Below are 18,767 nucleotides of genomic sequence, written 5' to 3' on the forward strand. Positions count from 1 at the left end.
ATGCAAGTATGTCTGGCCTGAAGCTGGCATGGAGACTTCCAAGATTCCAATATTTTTCTAGGTTTGGGCCCCACACTTCAAGAAGGATGTAGACAGATTGGAAGGAGTTCAATGTAGAGTGACAAAATGATTAGGGGCCTGGGGACTGAGACTTATGAGGAGAGGCTACAAGAACTAGGATTATTTACTCTGAAGAAGATTGTGGGGGTTGATAATCTTTAAATACCTGAAGGGAGATTGTACAGAGGATTAAGACAGGATTTTCTCTCGCTGTAGAGGATAGGATGAGGAGAAATGGCTTGAAGCTGCAGCAGAGAAAAGTTAGACTGGAAATTAGGAGGAACTTTCTGACTATGAAGTTGGTCAAACATTGGAAGAGTCTACCTAGAGAAGTTGTGGAATCTCCATCCCAGGAAATTTTCAAGAGCTGGTTGGACACACTTTTGGCTGGGCTGGTTTAATTATGGAATGATCCTGCCTTGAGCCAGAGGCTAGATTAGATGACCTTGTGAGGTTACTTCTAGCTCTACTTTCTTATGATCCAATGAGCTTTATTATTCAAAACAGAAAAAAAAGCACAAAGATTTTTGAATCACATGATTTTTAGAGTGGTTTTATTTTCATGTCATTCAGTATTATTCTACAAATATTAAGCTTTTATTTTTTAAATTTTAATTTCTCTCCTTGTGTTGTAACAAAAAAGCTTTCATAATGTCAATCTATTAAAAACAATCTCCAACCAAATAAGAATCACCTAGCAGCATAGAAATTCACCCTTTCCCGTTCCAATTCACTGTAGCAATTTGTCAATTTTATATGTTAATAAGACAATTCAGTGTAAATTAAGCACAATTTCTTCTTTCTGTTTTTAATTTTTGGTTAGCAGAATATTAAATAAAAATGTGTGTTGCTATCTTGAGGTTGACCAACAACAACAAAAATCAGGAAATTAAAAGCAGTTTTTAGTCTAAAATATTGTTTGGCATTTTCTCTTTTTTTTTATTGTTTTGCTTGCATTTTTTAAATTTTAAATGTACACCCTTCCTGTTGCTTTAATATGGTAATTTCATTTATTTAAATAAATTCTCTTAGTTTTTCATAGCTCAGTCCATGACCTTTGATTCTCGTGTTCTGTCAAAACAGCTTTTATCCCATCAGTCTCATGGCATCCACAGGACACATTCTTCAAATGAGCTGTTAAAATGACATGCATTCTTTACATTTCTGATTAGATGTCAGTGGAAAGTTAAGGTTACCTTGGCACTTTTTGGAAAAGTAGAAGATAACACATAATCTTAAATATTAATGTCTATTTTAATAAGAGAAGGCACTGTGATTATCTACCACTGAATACATAATGGTATTGTGTTTAACCACACAATCGCCACGCTATCTCTAACTCATTCATTGCTTAATAAAGTACTTTGGGTTACCTGGAGCATGAAAAATACTTTTTAAATCAAATCATGAAATATCTTCAATATAATCACTTTTTTTATTGAAACTATTCTGTCATTTTTGTCCTTGTCCCCTTTTGTACTTCTCAGTAGTAATCTTTTATTGCCAAGTGTCTACCATTGAGTTCTGTAGCCCAAAAGTAGCTTAATCACACATTCAAGGACATAATATTTTTTTTACATGTCATTTATCTCCAATCATTGTTTATAATGTACATTCCCATTTTCCCTTTGACTTTTTAACATCAGCCATTCATGGTTTGGTCTTCAATAATGCTGAAGTCCTTTAATTGCTCAGTGCTCAACAGAATATATGATCTTCGGGTATCTTTTAACCCCATGACATTAAGAATTTATATTTTACTATGTCAAAAATATCCATGCTTGGAAACGTTTTAACTGTTCCTGGATTTTTATTTCAACTACCTGAAGGTAAATTGTATTTATTAATGTCGCAGGGCACTAAGGTGCCTGTTCCTTTAAGGGCTGAAACTGCCTAGGGAGAGAGCCCTAGCAGTCAGGCAGGAACCCCACAGGCACAGGTTACTGTGGCAGCAGGCCTAAGGAGGGAATTAGCCTACACCTGCAGTAGGTCAGCTGACTGGAAGAGGCAGGGCTCTGGGCAAATATAAACCCAAGGGCTGGAACTAGAGAGGCAGTTTCCTGCCAGCAGCCAAATGGAGTTCCCTACCAGGAGCCTCCAGGCAGGAATTGCCCAGAGATGCTGCAGCTGCCAGAGATGCTGCATTTAGGGCTAATGGGGATCCAGGAGCTCACCAGGTACCCTTGCTTACGAGGTACTTAGTGCCAGGGCAGAAGTTTAAATCTTTTAAAGGGACAGAGCACACAATGAACTTTTTACGTTATGTTATAGCCCAGGGGCTCATATTTTGATTGCTGTCTGATAACACCGGAGGATCGGGTTGAGGCTACTGGGGAAGGAGGACACCTCATTGGGGGCCCACTACAGTGTGGGAGCCTCAGTGCCAGTGTGGGCGCAGTATTCAGGGGTGAGCAGACCCCAGCTCCAGGGGGGACTGAGAGAGAGACAGGGCTGCGGAGAGCCCAGTGATGATTGGAGGCCAAGGTGAGCTAAGGCCTTGGAGGGACAATATGTGAATGCCATCTGCGAGACTTGGGGTGTTGTAAAGGAGCAGTTTGGAGCCACACATCTAGCCCATAAGGCTGATGGTTTCCAAAGAGGCATCCATTTTGGAGTGGGATTCAAAAGGGGTCCGGGAACCCACCGGGTTCAGTGGAATCCATCAGGACCATGCCCCAAAATACAAGCTAGAGGGCAGCCTCCCTATATATTATAGTACAACAAGATGTGGCAGGAGAGAGAGGGTGCCCGTTGGGCAGGATTGGCATGATCAAGAGCCCTAGGGGTATTGCGGCCAACCCTGGGGACCCCATCCTGTGACAATTTACTACTACATATACACTGTATTTAGATCAAAATATTTTTATAGAATAAATATTGAACCTATTAGCACTCTCCGGCAGTGTCCACATGAGTGTGGACATTTGTTTACTTGGGGACAAGAAGCAGCAGCATACTTTGTGCTGCTGCTACTTTTCTTTGGGGAACACCTGTGCCACGTACCCTCTGATGTGCAGCAGGTTACCCTGAGTGAGGTAGGAGAGGCTGGGACCAGGGACAGATTAACCCTTTAGGGGGCCCTAGGCAATCAAACTTGTGGGCCCCTATGTTTTTTCACTCAATAATAATAATATGGAAAATAAGCGCAATTGAGCCCATTTTTCACTTACGGCCCTAGGCGTGTGCCTACTTTGCCTATGCATTAATCTGGCCCTGGCTGGGGCCAGCAACTGTGCTGGTCCCAGCAGCCTTACCTGGGGTCCTAGGGGCCTCAGAGAGCTGTATCCACAGCTCTCCTGGAGCTGGGAGCCTGACTGGCAGCCAAAGCATGGTTCCAGCGGGCCAGATTCCGATTTTGGGTAGTGTGAACTGCTGCCATGTGTGCCCCGCTCCCTTTTTGACCCTAGGATCTCCACCCATCCCTACCCTGTGCTGCAGGGTAGCAGCAGGGGGAATGCCTGCATATGACCCATCTGCAGCACTGTATGCTGCACATCCATGCTCATTTGCATGCGGCCTCTTGAATTCTCCATTGATTATCTTCTATATTTTTGACCTTTTACATCCTTTAAATAGTGTGCTTGTACCTTAAATTTTCTTAGTTAAGACAATGCAATTTGCAATTTGAAAGATGATACCCTAGGTTAAACATGCCTATCCCTCCCCAGAGGCAGTTCTAAGCTCATTATTGTTGGGTGTCATTGCATTGGTTGTTGAAGATCCTACATTGTGCCAGGCCTTCCAGTCATTTTCTTCTAGCTACAAGGCATTCTGCTCTACTGCTTCTCCATTTTTTAATCTTTTCCCACTGTTCAGTTTTTTTCTCTTGCTTTTTTTTTTTCCTTATAAAATCATAGATAATTAGGGTTGGAAGAGACCTCAGGAGGTCATTTAGGCCAACTCCCTGCAGGACCATTCCCAACTATATTATCCCAGCCAAGGCTTTATCTATCCAGGTCTTCAAAATCTCCAAGGCATACAGAGCCTCTCTGGGTAACCTGTTCCTTAACTGTCCTCCTAATGAGAGTTTTTCCTCATATCTAATATAAATTTCCCTTGGTGCAACTTGAGGCCATTGCTCCTTGGTCTGTCATCTGCCACCACTGAGAACAGCGTAGCTCCATATTCTTTGTAACCACCCTTCAGGTAGTTGAAGGATGCTATTAAGTCCCCCCTCAATCTTCTCTTCTTCAGACTAAATATCCCCAGCTCCCTTAGCCTTTCCTCAGAAGTCATGTATTAGGCCTGTGTAAATAGGGAACTATTAGATTTGGGTTTGGATTCAGCCGATTCAGATGGCAGCAATTTGATCCAGAGCTCCAAATCAGTTTCCCGCTTCAATTCGGCTGAATTGGCTCTGAAATTTTGAAGCCAATTCAGAGATTTGGCCATAGATATGAAATATCTATAACTTTGTTGGTTTTTGTCCAAGTTGGATGAAGCTTGCAGGGAAGGTAGCCTCTGCTGAGAGCATGAAGCCTGCCAAGTTTCAAGGAGATAGGTACAGGAGTTTGGGGGAAACTGCACCCCAAATTCATGAAAGCAAAACTCATGACGTGTATGTGTTAAGCCACGGTGGGGTCAAAACTACAAGGGTAGTGGTCAATGGTGAGGCCACAAAGCCTGCCAGATGTTAAGGAGATAGGTGCACCCCTAGCTGCTGACAGACAAAACTCGTGACATGGGTACTTGTGCAGCTGAGGGTCTCTGTCTTGGGGCAGTTGATTGTCTATATTGATTATTTCCTCTCCTTAGTCTGTGGTTTTGTAGGTGTTAATCCTTGCTCATTAACTCATTATCTAGTAGTTACTAGTAGCTAGCTACTGTGTATTGAGCTGGTCTCTGAGTGAATCATGATTGATTGGTAACACAATAGCTTAGCAGCCAAGCCTGCACTAGTTCCCCCCACCCTGTGCTCCAAGACAGACACAGATGCACAAGCACCCATGTCACGCGTTTTGCCTGTCAGCAGCTAGAGGTGCAGGGTTCCAGAACCCCCCTATACTTACCTCTTTAACAGTTGGCAGGCTTTGTGACTGCAGCAGGGGCTAGCAGGTCTGCAGCTTTCACCCTGCTGTGCCTAAACACACAGTGTCACCCGTGTCATGAGTTTTGCTTGCCCGCAGCTTGAGGTGCAGTTTCCCCCAAACTCCTGCACCTATCTCCTTGAAACTTGACAGGCTTTGTGGCCTCAGCTGGGGCTACCATCCCTGCAAATTTCATCTGAATTAGCCAAAAGACAACAAAATTAATTGATTCCCCATTATACCCTATGGCCAAATCTCTGATTGTTGTCCAAATCAATTTGAAAGCTCTGAATTGATTTGGAAAGCCTAAAGCTTCCCGTGATTCAATCTGGATTTGTAGATTTGGCCTCTGAATCATCTGAATCATCTCCAAATCATGATTTGAAGCTCTGCACAGGCCTATCATGTATGCCAGCTTCCTAATCATTTTTGTTGCCCTCTACTGGACTGTGTATTGGGGGCCCAAAAATGGACACAGTACTCCAGATGTGGCCTCACCAGTGCTGAATAGAGGGGAATAATTCTTCGACTTTCTTCAACTTGCTGGCAACGCTTCTACTAAGACAGCCCAATATGCCATTAGCCTTATTCAAAACAAAGGCACACAGTTGGCTCATATTCAGCTTATTGTCCACTGTAACTCTTCTTTGCTCCCTTCTGCTTTGCAGCACTGATTAGAATGTATCTTTTAATCTAGGTACCCTTTCTCAAGAAGCCAGTAGAAGAACAGCCATAACTGGTGTCATATATTTGGTCTTCCTTGTGAAACAAAGAAACTAGTATGGCTAAATATTCTAGCTTTTACTTTTTTTACACAGTTTTGTCATTGATAGGTAAAGCCAGTACAGTAACTAAAAGAAGGCAGGGTTGCAAGAATACCTGCAACTAGATGTGGCTGATCATGCCACTGCGGTCAGCACTGCTGCTCTTGGCACTGCTCTAGCCATCACACAGCTACTCAGGCCACAGAGTATCCCAGCTGTGCCTCTGGGTAGAGCCCATCCTAAGATGCTGGTCAAGACAAAAATGCAACAGGACTCTGGCCTAAATGACTTTTATTAGCCTTCCAAACTGACAGTTATGGAATATATTTACTGAGAAGAACTGGTGCCTTTAAGGGGCAAGTTAGGGATAGGGGTATTTTTGGTAGGGGTTTTGGTGGGGGGTGGGGGCGGGAAGGTTGTTTTGAATCTACTCCTGGAGTTTTGGTGCCAGACCAGTACTTTAAAGAACTAATGTCTGAATGTCCAGAAATTTGCACAGAACCACCTCAACTGGACCCAAGTCTGGTTAATTTATTAGCTAATGTCAGGCCTGACAGTGTCAAGTTATGCGAAGACACATTTACAGGTAAGACAAAACTGATTTACTTTCTGATATGTTTGTTAACTGGAGCTCATACCATACCACTGAATTTTAAGTAAAACTTCCTGTTGAGGTCAATAGGTATTATGCTTAAAAAGCAATGACTCAATATAGCTCTTTCTATTAATCTTTCATTTTCATGTAGGTTTAAAATAACAATTTAAAAATACTAGCTGAAGCAAAATATAGGTGAAAAATAATGACATAGCTTTTTTTCTCATTGCTCTTAGGAATCTGAAAATCAGAGGAAAAAAAAGATTTCCAGGGAAGTTAGTAAATATCTAAGTAGACCATCTTTGCATAGTATCCTGGGACTATATGCTAGCATAAAGAATCAAAAAGGGGTTACTTACCAACAGCAACACCCAGGGATAAATCCAAAAGTGGTACAGTGGCATGGATGCACCCCCCATCTTCTGACTGCACAAACAGCAACAGCATGGATGCTTTTAAGTTCACAAATCAAGTAAAAATCCCATCTGCCTGCTCTTGTTACCCCCTTTCCCTTCTGTCCACAGCAGCTTTCCCACTGCTGCTGGTCCCTCCACTGATCTCGTCCCCAGATGAGGGGGAGGGCTATAGAGCTGCTCCTGCCTGCTTCAGCTTGGAACAGTGGTAGCAGAGGTGGCACTGTATAGGTTCCTTCTCTCTGCTTGGTCCCCTGGGTGTTTCTTGCCATCCTGGGAGTGAATACAGCCTGCCAAATCCACCTATTGCTATCTCCTGCTGAGTCTGGCTGCAAAAGCTCTGCAGCTGTGGAGCCCTTCACTGCTGAGAAATGAATTGGAGGAGTTATGGTTTTAAGAGCATTGTGGGGAGAGGGGCCCTGGAGGTTTAGCAGCTGGGCTCAGCAGGGAAGTAGCCACAATAGCAGCAAGTGAGTTTGCTCCCCCCACAGTTGTTCCTGGGCTGGCAGGGAACACCCAGGGGACTGGGATCCTCCCTTCTTCCTCTGCTGCTGGTCCCTGCTGAGAACGGCTGGAGTGGGGCAGGGGTGTCTCCTTCATTCTCCCATCAGCTCAGGACAGTGACATTGGTGGGTGGGGAGGGGGTGAATGAGAAGTGAGAGGACATGCTGCTGGCAGAGAGGAAGAGGAGGGGTGCCACGGGAGTGGGGAGGAGGTAGAATTCTTAACTGTGTTGGGGACTTAAGTCCCTGCTGCTTCTCTCTATGTGTCTGCCTGCTGGGAGGGTGAGGAAGTGGACAGGGTTGGGTGGAGCTGGGAGCAGGGATGGATTCACTCCCACGTTGCTAGTTGCTGCTCCCTTACCCCTAGGTTTGAAATGAACCACTTCTGCACAGCCAAACTGACTTTCTTCCCTACTCTCCTCTTAAGAGCTATCCATCAATATCTCTTCAAAAACAATGCATTCAGAAAACCAGTGTCTGTTGTTAAATAAACCTTCTAGTCATTAAAATAAAGAACCAAAGTTAATACACAAGTAAATAATATTTTTAGTTACATTTTGCAGTCTGTATTCTGCTACTAGGCAAAACTAATATTAATTTCTATGGGAATTTCACTTGAATTATGATGTCTGAAAGATTTCGTAGTTCTGTTGTTCAGTCTGAAAATATTGGCAATATGAATAAAATATGCTTATCCATGAATATCCATTTGCAAGCTTTAGAATGTTAGCTTTGTTTCCTGTCTTCCAGGGATATTGTTCTCAAATTACTTCAGTTTGAAGCATCAACTAATGTGGCAGATAACAAAGGTTATTTTCCTCTGCATTTGGCTGCTTGGAGAGGAGATGTAGACATTGTGAAGATTCTCATCCATCATGGGCCATCACACTCCAGAGTGAATGAACAGGTGAAGTGATTAAAAATCTTTGTTTATGTCATCAGAAAATAAAAGTAAGTATTCTTAGGTCTGACATTTACAGCCAGATTCAGCAAAAACACGTCTGTTTTCCATGCCATTTAAAGTTCTAGCAATTTGTATTACAGACTTCTTAAAGTCTTCCATATTGCATGTGCAGGAAATACTTTTTGCTAAATTGGTCCTAGGCAGCAAGGCAATTTATGCATGTTCAGATAAAGAAAACGAAAACGTTGCTTGTTTCCAGAGATCTGATAAAGCAGGGGTGAGCAATTATTTTGGACAGAGGGCCGCTGATTGAGTTTTGGCAAGCCATCGAGGGCCGCATGACAGGCAGCCCAAGGCAGATAAATATTAATTTTCTAAATTTTTTAGGGGCCCCCATGGGCTGTATAAAATGGCCTGGCAGGCTGCATCCAGCCCCCAGGCCACATTTTGCCCACCCCTGTAATAAAGGCATACTCTTACCTTAGCACCCTGATGATATAGTCAAATACAATATGCAACTTACTGTATAGCTTCTATTTCCTTAAAATCCTTTTGTGCAATAAAGCCACAATATTTCCTGTTCTAGTTGAAATGTTGGGCAAACCATATATCGTAAACAAAATAGTATTCATATATTTATGGGCACCATAACTAGATGATATTGCATGGCATACAAGATAGCAAGATCTTAAAAATGACAACACAAATTTTATAGATAGCACAATAGAAAAACAAAGAGGGGCAGGATGTATTAATTATGCTAATATCTAACCATGCAACTGATGTCGGATCCTTTGTGGCCTGCATGTTTCATAATTGGTTCACTAGTGGGCTTTGTGGCCAGACAGAAAGGGGACAGGTTGCAGCTACTCATGGTGAAACATTTAGCAAAAAATTTCTTAAAAGCTTTTAGATCCAGAAAGCAGCGATTCCAACTTTAATCTATTTCTTATTAGGGAAGAATGTGAGGTACATGAGGAAACATAGTACTAGTGACCATGAGCTACTTAGATTCACCTCAGTAATGAAAAAGTTCTTTTGCCACAGCTGTTTAATGGTATTAGATTCCAAGAAAACATTTTGGGGGAATTAAGAAATGTAGGACTCTGTAACTTCCCATGCCTGTCCTGAGCTCCCCATTTAGGCTTTTCTAGCTACCCAGAACTAACCGCAGTCCTGTGAGCTGAGAGTTTGCCCCCGGCACCAATTTCTCAGACCACTAATGCTTCTCGTCTGCCATGTCTTTGATGGAATTTTAGTCTTGGGGATCACTGTTACCCTCAGTGGTGTCTTGCTAGGGCCGCTTGTTAGCCTGGGACTCTGCCTCCCCTGCACCCCACCTAGTGCCAATCCGTTATTACTCTGGTCTTGAACAGACGCAATGTTGTTACCAGTCGTCGCTCTCATCCTGTCTTGTAGGTCCGCTGCTGTCCTTTCTCCACTGTCCACAGCCAGACTTCCATGTCTTCTCTCCAGGTAAGTGCACTGACTCCACTGAGTCAGTACATGGGGTCAGCTCCCTACTCAGAGGCTGCCACCAGCCATCTCCCTTGTGATCTCTGCCTCAGCCACAGCCTTCCCTCAGCTGCAGGGGACTTTCTTCTGGTCCCCCTGTTGGACTGGAGCACGGGGCTTTTATATCTGCCCTGCTGCCCCTGTTAGCGAATTGGTGCAGGCACGCTCTTACAAAGTGCGTCCATGCTGGCCCCGGCTTTTTTTATTCTCCCTGTCTCCTGTTGGCTGTGGCGTGGGATGTTGTGGTGTTGCCGGCAGATCTTGTGGCATGGCAAACCTGCCACCACCGCCATGCTCTTGAGGCTCAGCGGGCTGCGTTGCCACCAACGGGGTTTTCAGTATGGCAATCCCGCCCATGTTGCCCCATTCCCCTGGCTCAGTGTGTTGCTAGGTCACTGGCAGTGCCTGCAGCATGGCACTCCTGCTGCCACCATGCTCCTGCAGCTCAGCATGCCAAGGTGCCACCGGCTAGCTCTGTGGTGTGGGGCTCTTGCTGTTGCCGCAGGGTCCCCATGGCTCAGCCGTTCCCTCCTCCCCACCACATATCTCCCCTTTTAAGTTGCCTTGTGGCGTCTTGAGTGTGCCCTCTTCTGAGCATGCTTTCTCTGTTTCCTGCTCATGCCATGCTTCCCGCTCCTTTGGCCTTGCTGCTGATTCACTGCACTGGGACAAGAAATCAGCAACTTTGTTGTCCCTGGATTGTACCCAACAGGGAATTTAAAAGGCTTCAGAGTTAGCGCCCAATGCATTATGTGCTCATTATCACACTTAGAGTTATGCAACCATTGCAAAGGCGCATGGTCTGTTATGCCCCCACAGCCATTTCAGACATATCTGTCTGTAGGATAAAAGGCTTAGAAAGTCAGGGGTCCTCAGGAGCACCCCACTACACAAGGCCATCTTGATGTTCCTAAAGGCCTCCTCAATTAGGGGCATCCATCTTATCACACCCTGCACTTTACCCCTTATGGAGTCTGTCAAGGGTGCAGCCAACTCTGCAAAGCCTGGTATAAACCTTCAATAATAGGTGGCCAAACCCAGAAAGGAGCACATTATTTGTTTGTTTGTGGAGGTTTATATTTCTCTATGGTCTCTACTCATCAGTGGGCGTATGAGACCCTGTCCCACACACAACCCAAGATACTTGGTCTCTTGCATTCCCAATGCATACTTTTTAGGATTTGTGGTCATATTAAATTGGTGCAGTTCTCATAATACTGCTTCCACATGTTGCCATGTTCAGGCCATGACTGAGAATAAATTACAATATTGTCAATGTATGCCACTGTGTACCTTGTATGTGGAACTGGGATGTTATCTATCAGCCTTTGAAAGGAGGCTGCCACGCTATGAAAGCTGAATGGCATCTGTGTAAATTGACATAGTCCCCATGGAGTACCGAAATCCATTTTTACTGGTCTTTTCCTGCCATGGGGATCTGCCAGTAGCCCTTGGAAAGGTCCAGGGTAGAGATGTACTTTGCCTGACCTATCCATTCCAGTAGTTCTTCTATGTGGGCCATGGGGAAGGCATATAAATGCGCTACCACATTAAGTCCCCCGAAATCCATGCAGATCCTTAGCGACCCATCGGATTTTGGGACGACCACCAGTGGGTGTCTCCAGGGGCTCTGGAATGGTACTGTCACCCCTTGTCTAAGCATTTTCTGTATCTCCTCATCTACCCTTGTTTGTAGGTTGTTGGGAACTGGTCTCCACTTTTCCCTTATGACCACCCCTTTTGGTGTATTTATTTAGTGTACCACGCCCCTAGCCTTTCCTGGTATCTCACTGAATACATCACCAAATTTGACGATGATCCATCCCTGCTCGTTTTGCTGCTCATCTGTGAGGCTGCCTCCTATCTCTATCTTGCCCCTTAGCATGTATCCTCATATCTCAGGGCCTAGATCTTCACTTACCTCTTCAGGACTCAGCAGCCATCCCTCTAGCTCTCTCCAAGCCTTTAATTGGTTTACATGGTAGATCTGGTGTTCCCTTATGTATCCCGGATGGTGTACTTCATAATCTACGGCTCCAGCCCTCCTTGTCTTCTCAAAAGGCCCTTGCCACTTAGTTAATAGTTTATTTACGAAAGAGGGAAGTTGAACCAACACTTTATCCCCAGGCTGAAACTCTCTCTCTCATGCCCTCCGATTGTAACTGGCTTTCTGCCATTGCTGTGCTCTCTCTATATTCGCCTAAGCTAGCTGCCGGGGCTGCATAAGGCATTCCATTATCTCCTGCCTATATTGTTGGACCCCAACTCATTTATGCCCCGGCTTTTCCCACTCTTCCCTGACTACTTGCAGTAAGCTTCTGGGCGTGTGGCCAAATATCAATTTGAAGGGTGCAAACTGGGTTGACTCCTGGGGTGTGTCCCTGAGAGCAAACATAAGTGACACTAAGAGCAGGTCCCATTTCTTGGGCTCTTTCTGGATGCTCCATCACAATATGTGTTTAATTGTGCCATTTAGGCATTCAACCAGGCCATTTTTTTGGGGTGGTAAACCAATGTTTGCAGATGCTTAATGCCTAGCACATAACATACAGCCTTTAACACCTCTTACATAAAGTTCATACCTTGGTCTGTAATGATTTCCCTGGGTGTGCCAAAATGGGAAATCCACTTTAACAACTGTTCCGCGATCCAAGGTGCAGTGGCTGTTTTGACTGGGTTTGCCTCTGGGTATCATGTGGCATAATTGTTTAAGGCTAGAACGCACTGGTGCCTTGCCCTACTTTTGGTGAATAGTCCCATAACATCAAGGGGAATTCTATGGCACCGTGCTATAGTACTTCCCAGAGCCATCCCTTGCCGGGGGGAGGGGCAAATCCTCCCTGGGCCCCATGGACAGTGCTGTACAGGTCCTGCTGGCTGCTGTGGCCTGTACAGCACTGTTTCAAGTGGCCACCGGCCCCCACTCCACTCTGTGATCTGGCTGCTCGCCACCCCACCTTCCCCCCACCACACAGCCTGATATGCCCTGGGTCCCACATACTCTTAGGGTCGGCTCTGGTACTTCTTTTTGGAAGTATTAAAGCATGGCACAGTAATAGCCTGTACTGCACCGTGCACGTGACTCATGGTTAGTTTTTAATGGATGCTTCGCCGTAGCAGTGCACTAAAACAGTGGAGTGTGCCACTATGGTGAGGTAGCTGCTGGTCACATGTAAACTCTCATGATCGCTACATCACTGTAGCATGCCATACAGTGATGTAGTGTGTCGCTACTGTGACATAGGGCGATGTGTCAGCGTGCCCACTGTTGATAAAGGCTAAGACACATGCAAAAGCAGATGCTTGAAATAGGTGGTGCTGTGTTACTGAAGTAACAATTTGCCATAGATCCTCATTCTTTCCTTGCTTGATAGGAATTCTGCCTGCCACTAATCATACCCCATGTCAAATGTCTTTGCATAGCTTGAATAAATATTTTCCATTCTGAGTTTTAGGTGATAAGTCCTCATTGTTAAAAAATCTGTTAAAATGCATTTCATACATATCCCTTCTTGTCACATATGTTATGGTAGCGTCATATAAAATAAATGCTTCCAAAAACTTAACTAAAAGGAAATAATATTGAACAGGGCAAACATCCAAGGACAACCAGTACATGCAAAAAGCCTATTATATCTAATAATATTATGTACAGAAACACATGAATAGGTGGACTTTGTATGTGGCATTTCAAATAAGCTAAACAGTACATTACAGATTTAAAATACACTCTTCAAATATCATAAGACAATATCCAACATTTTAAGCTCTGAATGCCCCCTACTGTTCCTGTTATGTAAAACTTTGTTTCAAACCCAGAAAGAAGCCAACAATTGAATGAGAAACATGGAGGGGTTGGAATATAGACAACTCCCAAATCTATATAGGCTGATTATTGTAGGTCAAATAATATATATTTAGGATTAACAAAAGCATATCTTAAATAAATGTTTTTGCTAACTTGATATAGATAAGTTGCAACAACTAAGTGTGGTGGACCTGTACAACAGATGTGTTTCAACTGTATTGATGAAAATGTATAAACTATAACATAGCCACAGTTTGATTAGACTATGAGAGATCAGGATTTATTCATAAAAGAAATTAATAATAGAACTAAAACTATATATACTATAAATAGATAAGATGTCAATAAGTTCAGATGAACACATTTATATAATCCCTTCTAGTAAAAATTTTCTTGTGGCAGCTATACTATTAATAATATTCAACACAATATGTATGCACATCGAGAAGCCCTAACATATATTTATAGACCAAAAGTTAACACATGCTGAAGGACAGCCAGCAAAATGTTCAATATGTAAATGTAAGAGTGCAAGAAATGGATGAGAACATAACCGGGTACAAATGGCTGAATGATCAAGAGAATGATTTCCTGGTTTTAAATGGTGATTTTATATATAGACAGAATATGAACATTAAGAAATGTAAAGAAATAATGTGGTGGAAAAAAACAGAACTGCCAGTTATGTTTTTAGATACTCTTTTGATATTTTGTAGCTGCCTCTGTCCTTATGTCTGCAGCACAGGCTTTCCAGAATTTTATACATTTAATTTACTGTGGCATGCTTCACTGCATCAGACAGTAATTTTCATAAAAAGCAACTTACCTGATTTATATTTCTTTAGTGTCTGCTGGGAAATTTTGTAAGAGGCAAGGAAGAGGAGCCCTGTACTTTCTTATTTCTGTAATAACATGTAAATAACTGACTTGACACATTTATTGGGGGCTTTGGGACTCCTGAATCATCAAAATGAAGCATAAGTATGCATGCTTCTCTTGGTGTTACTTCAGTAACATCCATGAATTTCTGGTTAGGTGACAAAATGGTACATACAGACATTTGGGAGGTTAGATTGAGTTAAGAAATGGCCACCTGATCTAAGGTAAATTGGGAAGGGGGAGTTGTAGAGAGGCTTGGGGGATTGAGGAGAAGTGAGGTCTGTGGGAGGGTTGAGGGAAAGTGGGGCTTGCAGGGGGGCTGGGAATATTGAGGGGGCAAGCAGGATCTGTGGGGTGGGGGTTGGGGGAACTTCAGGGGCTAGCAGGGCCTATGGGGGGAGGCTGGTAAGGTCTGGGAGGGTTTGGCAGGATTGGAGATGCAAGCAAGGCCTGCAGGGAGGTTTGGGGGACAAGTGGGATCCATAGGGAGGTTGGTGGGTCTAGGGAGGTTTGGTGGGATCCAGGAGGCAAGCAGGGTCTGCAGGGGTCACCCAGTGAGTAGGACCTTTTAAAAAAAAATACTGGGGCCAGGCACTGCAGCCATGGGGGGGGAGTGGGCAGGGGTCGCTGGAGCTGGGGAAATGGGCGGGGGCTGGGGGCTGGCAGGTTTCCAAAGATTCAGAGAGCTTCGAGTCAGTTTGGACCTTTTTATTGGTCCCCTGATGCAATTTGGTTTTGGAGATTTGGCCACCAAATAGGGCCGAATCTCCTCCAAATCAAATCAGCACCCACAGCTTCACACAGCCCTAGCAAGCAATTTCTTTGCAAACACATTCTAAAAGCCTGCATACTAAAAGTAAAAAGTTCAAGCCTTTCCCAAGGCATATCTTTATTGTCAAATAAATTTATAATAAAATAACAAAGTTCCACTTGAAAAGTTCTCCTTAGTCTTGGTTGTTTGCCAGGTTCCTACAACAGATTGCTCAACCCACGCCCTTACTCTTCTCTCTCTCTAGAAAGACATTTTCGATTCTCATTATAACCAGATCCTGTAACTAACTGTTTATCTTAAGCCCGCTCTACACGTGCAGGTAAAGGTGTGATTGGATCGAATGCATGATCCAGACAGTCACGCATTTTGCCATGCTACATGTTCATGGCAGGAGGTGCCATTGTGGAATCACACAATAGATCCAACCGCGCCTTCTCGTCAGTGAAGGAGGAGCCCAGTCCCAATTCTGGGCTCCGCCTGCATGACAAGAAACCCCTAAGGGGGTTCCCAGCTGCAGGGGCCACACACAGCTGGGACTGAAAGCCCCACAACTGATGGGGCTCCGGCTTCAAGTGCAGCCAAGACTGGGAGCCCTGTCAGTTACAGGACTCTGGGTCCTGGCTGCAAAAGGTGTAGCTGGGATTGAGCCCCATGTGAGCTGGGAGTTTTCGGCACCTCCAAGCCTTGGGGATCATGGCAGACATGTTCCCCAAGGCTCAGGAGTTTCTTGCTGGGCTGGGTGCACACCTTCAGATGGGATTCCTGTCAGGTAATGGGGCTCCCAGCCACAGGGAGACCCTGCAAATTAAAGCTGGCTTTCAACCAACTGTAAAGTTAGTACACATTTTCAAGGTCCAACTTTATAGCTGATTGCAGCTTTTTATCATGTGATAGCTATTTTGCATATATAGCTGGTCTTAAGGTAATCAGTTAATTGTGCAGTACCTGTAACATGTAGAGGCAGTCTTAGTGAGTCAGGACAACCTGATTAACTTTGCCAGTGGATTAAAACTTCGTAGCAGGATAAGTGTTTTAAATGCACACTGCCAATTTGTTATAATGGATGGGGGTAAGTGTGTTTCAGCTAGGATTACCCACTGTCTAGTGTGTGAATTTTTCATGCTTCTGTTTTCTCTAAATTCTTGTCCAACTGCTTAATTAGTGTTCATTCTTCCAGATTTACTTTCATCCTTTGGTTGACAATATCTCATTGTATATTAATTTCTCTATATGAGAAAACATTTCTTTTGAACTATTACGTTGCCCAGTCCTTTCTTACAGTCAATACTTTTGTCCAGTAACAGAGGAGGAGGAAGAATTATTTCTTGTCATAAAAAGCTCTTGCCCTCCTGACTTTGGGATTATTATAAGTAAGAAATGGCTCAAATGAATAGTGAAGTATGCCTTTCCAAGATCCTTGTCAAACAATTTAGGTAATAAAGAATTAAAATATTCTTGGAAAGTTCTGTAAACAGCTCCAACTGATAGTCATCATTGCCAGTACATCTCTCACTTGCATGCACTTTAAGAACTTTCTAATCTTGGCACAGAGAGGGAGCTGTAAAATTGTTCAGTGAAACTTGTAAATTTACCCACACTATTTATTAGTGGGTAAGTTTTGTAAGGACCTATATAATACTCATGAAAAGCATAATTTCCTATATCTTCTCTGAACCTTTCAGCTATCCCACTGGCAAGCTATAAACAATATCTATATAATATGTTCCATTTGTAAGTCTGTCTTTTTATAATGTTTCAATGCCATCTAATAAGTAGAACAGAAGACCTAATCTAGTGCCTGTGGTCATGTTATTCTTTAGCAGCTATATACTGTTCCATGTCTAATCAAAAGTGTGTGTGAACATGCCGCTATATAGTAGCTGTACATTAAAAAGATGATTCTAACAAATAATCCAAAATATGATTACAAAAAGATGTCACAGGCTACCTTCCGGGTTTCTAAAGTAGGTAATGTGGATCTAAGGAATGACTGCTTGTTTTAAGATTTATTTTGGATAGGCAAGTTAATTCTTTTTCTTTTTCCCTCCTCCCCCTTTTTTTTTTTTAACTTTGTGTTTCTTTTCCGTGTGTTGTAGTCCCTAACTACTTTATTTTTCTTTCATCATTTTTGGATTTTCTTGTCCTTGTTCTTCTTTCTCCACCATAGGATTAACTCAGTAGTTATAGTGGGACTTCAATCATAGTTCATTACATTGACACTGTCTAGATGAAAATTGATTAAATTCACTCAGTCTTAGTTTCTGTCTGCAACTTAAGCCACAGTTAGTTAGCAACTGAATATTCTTATAAAATACCAGGTCATTCATATACTAGCTGTCTGTGTTGTCTTATGGTTACCAAGAAAGCAGTCTATTCATACCTAATCTCAGTCTGCCAATTTCTCTATTGTTTCTGATGAGATACTTTAATCTATAGTGACGTGAATGCCTTCCAACATATTTTCAAACCCCAACCTCACTGGCTGTAACCCTGGGTGGAGTAGGGGAGGCTGAGGCCAGCAATGTGCTGGCCACAGCAGTCTTACCTGGGGTTCTGGGGGCTTCTTGGGGCTGCAGCAACAACAATCCTGCCACTTGGAGCCTGGCTGCAGTGGGAGTGCGTCTCCAGCTGGTCAGGCTCTGGTGTTGAGCAGTGTGAGTTGTCTCAGCATGCGCCACTCCTGTTTCTTTTTGGCATGTTTTTTTTTTTTAACCCTGAATATCCAGGGGTCAACCCCCCTCCCTTCACCCCCCCAACACTGCTTGCTTGCAGCACAGAGAATAGCTGAATGTGTGGTATGTGGTGCCACAGACATGTCTGTAGTGTCACATACCTCATGGCCATGCTTGTCTGGAAACAGCCACTCAGTCTAAACTCTCTCAGTTACTGAACTTTTTAAAACACATATATGGATTTTAATACAGCGTAGACTTCAGCTGAAACTTTCTTGAAGTTTATCCCCCCCTTAGATTCCCATATCAGAACTACTCTGCTAGACCCTACCTCTTCTTTTCTTAGGAGAACCATCTTCACCTCTGTGAAAGCCCGTATATTTGCTTCTAGGGTGAGCTATTTCAGGTAAACATTGCTAGTTAGTCAAATTAGATAGACTAACTTTCTAGAGGTTACCCAAATGGATTAGAACTTTCTTTTCAAAATTAAAAATCTTAATCTCTCTCTTACCCATGAATGGCTCCACCCATTTATATTTTGGGAAGGGGAGGGAAGTACAGGCATACCTCGGAGATATTGCGGGTTCGGTTCCAGACCACTGCAATAAAGCGAATATCGCAATAAAGCGAGTCATGCACATTTTTTGTTTTCCCAGTGCATATAACAGTTATGTTTACACTATACTGTAGTCTATTAAGTGTGCAATAGCATTATGTCTAAAAAACAATGTATATACCTTAATTAAAAAATACTTTATTGCTAAAAAATGCTAACCATCATCTGAGCCGAATGGCGCCGATGGAAAATGGCGCTGATAGACTTGCTCAACGCAGGGTTGCCACAAACCTTCAATT

The 18,767-nt window shown here is 43.3% G+C and overlaps 1 protein-coding gene across 3 annotated transcripts in view; it reads left to right on the forward strand.

Annotated features, from left to right (window-relative positions):
• Positions 1 to 18,767, forward strand: part of ANKS1B (ankyrin repeat and sterile alpha motif domain containing 1B) — an 845,363-nt gene that overhangs the window by 98,033 nt on the left and 728,563 nt on the right. For 2 of the 3 annotated variants that reach the window (XM_090042851.1, XM_090042852.1), the window contains exon 3: positions 8,113 to 8,269. In XM_090042851.1, the coding sequence (XP_089898977.1) occupies positions 8,113 to 8,269 (157 nt within the window). Of the gene's footprint in view, positions 1 to 8,112; positions 8,270 to 9,685; positions 9,743 to 18,767 lie in introns of all 3 variants that reach the window. The other variant, XM_090042850.1, reaches the window with a different exon arrangement.

This window comes from Crocodylus siamensis, chromosome 4 (assembly GCF_052110815.1).
Source record: "Crocodylus siamensis isolate JL-2025a chromosome 4, ASM5211081v1, whole genome shotgun sequence".
Lineage (NCBI taxonomy): Eukaryota > Metazoa > Chordata > Crocodylia > Crocodylidae > Crocodylus > Crocodylus siamensis.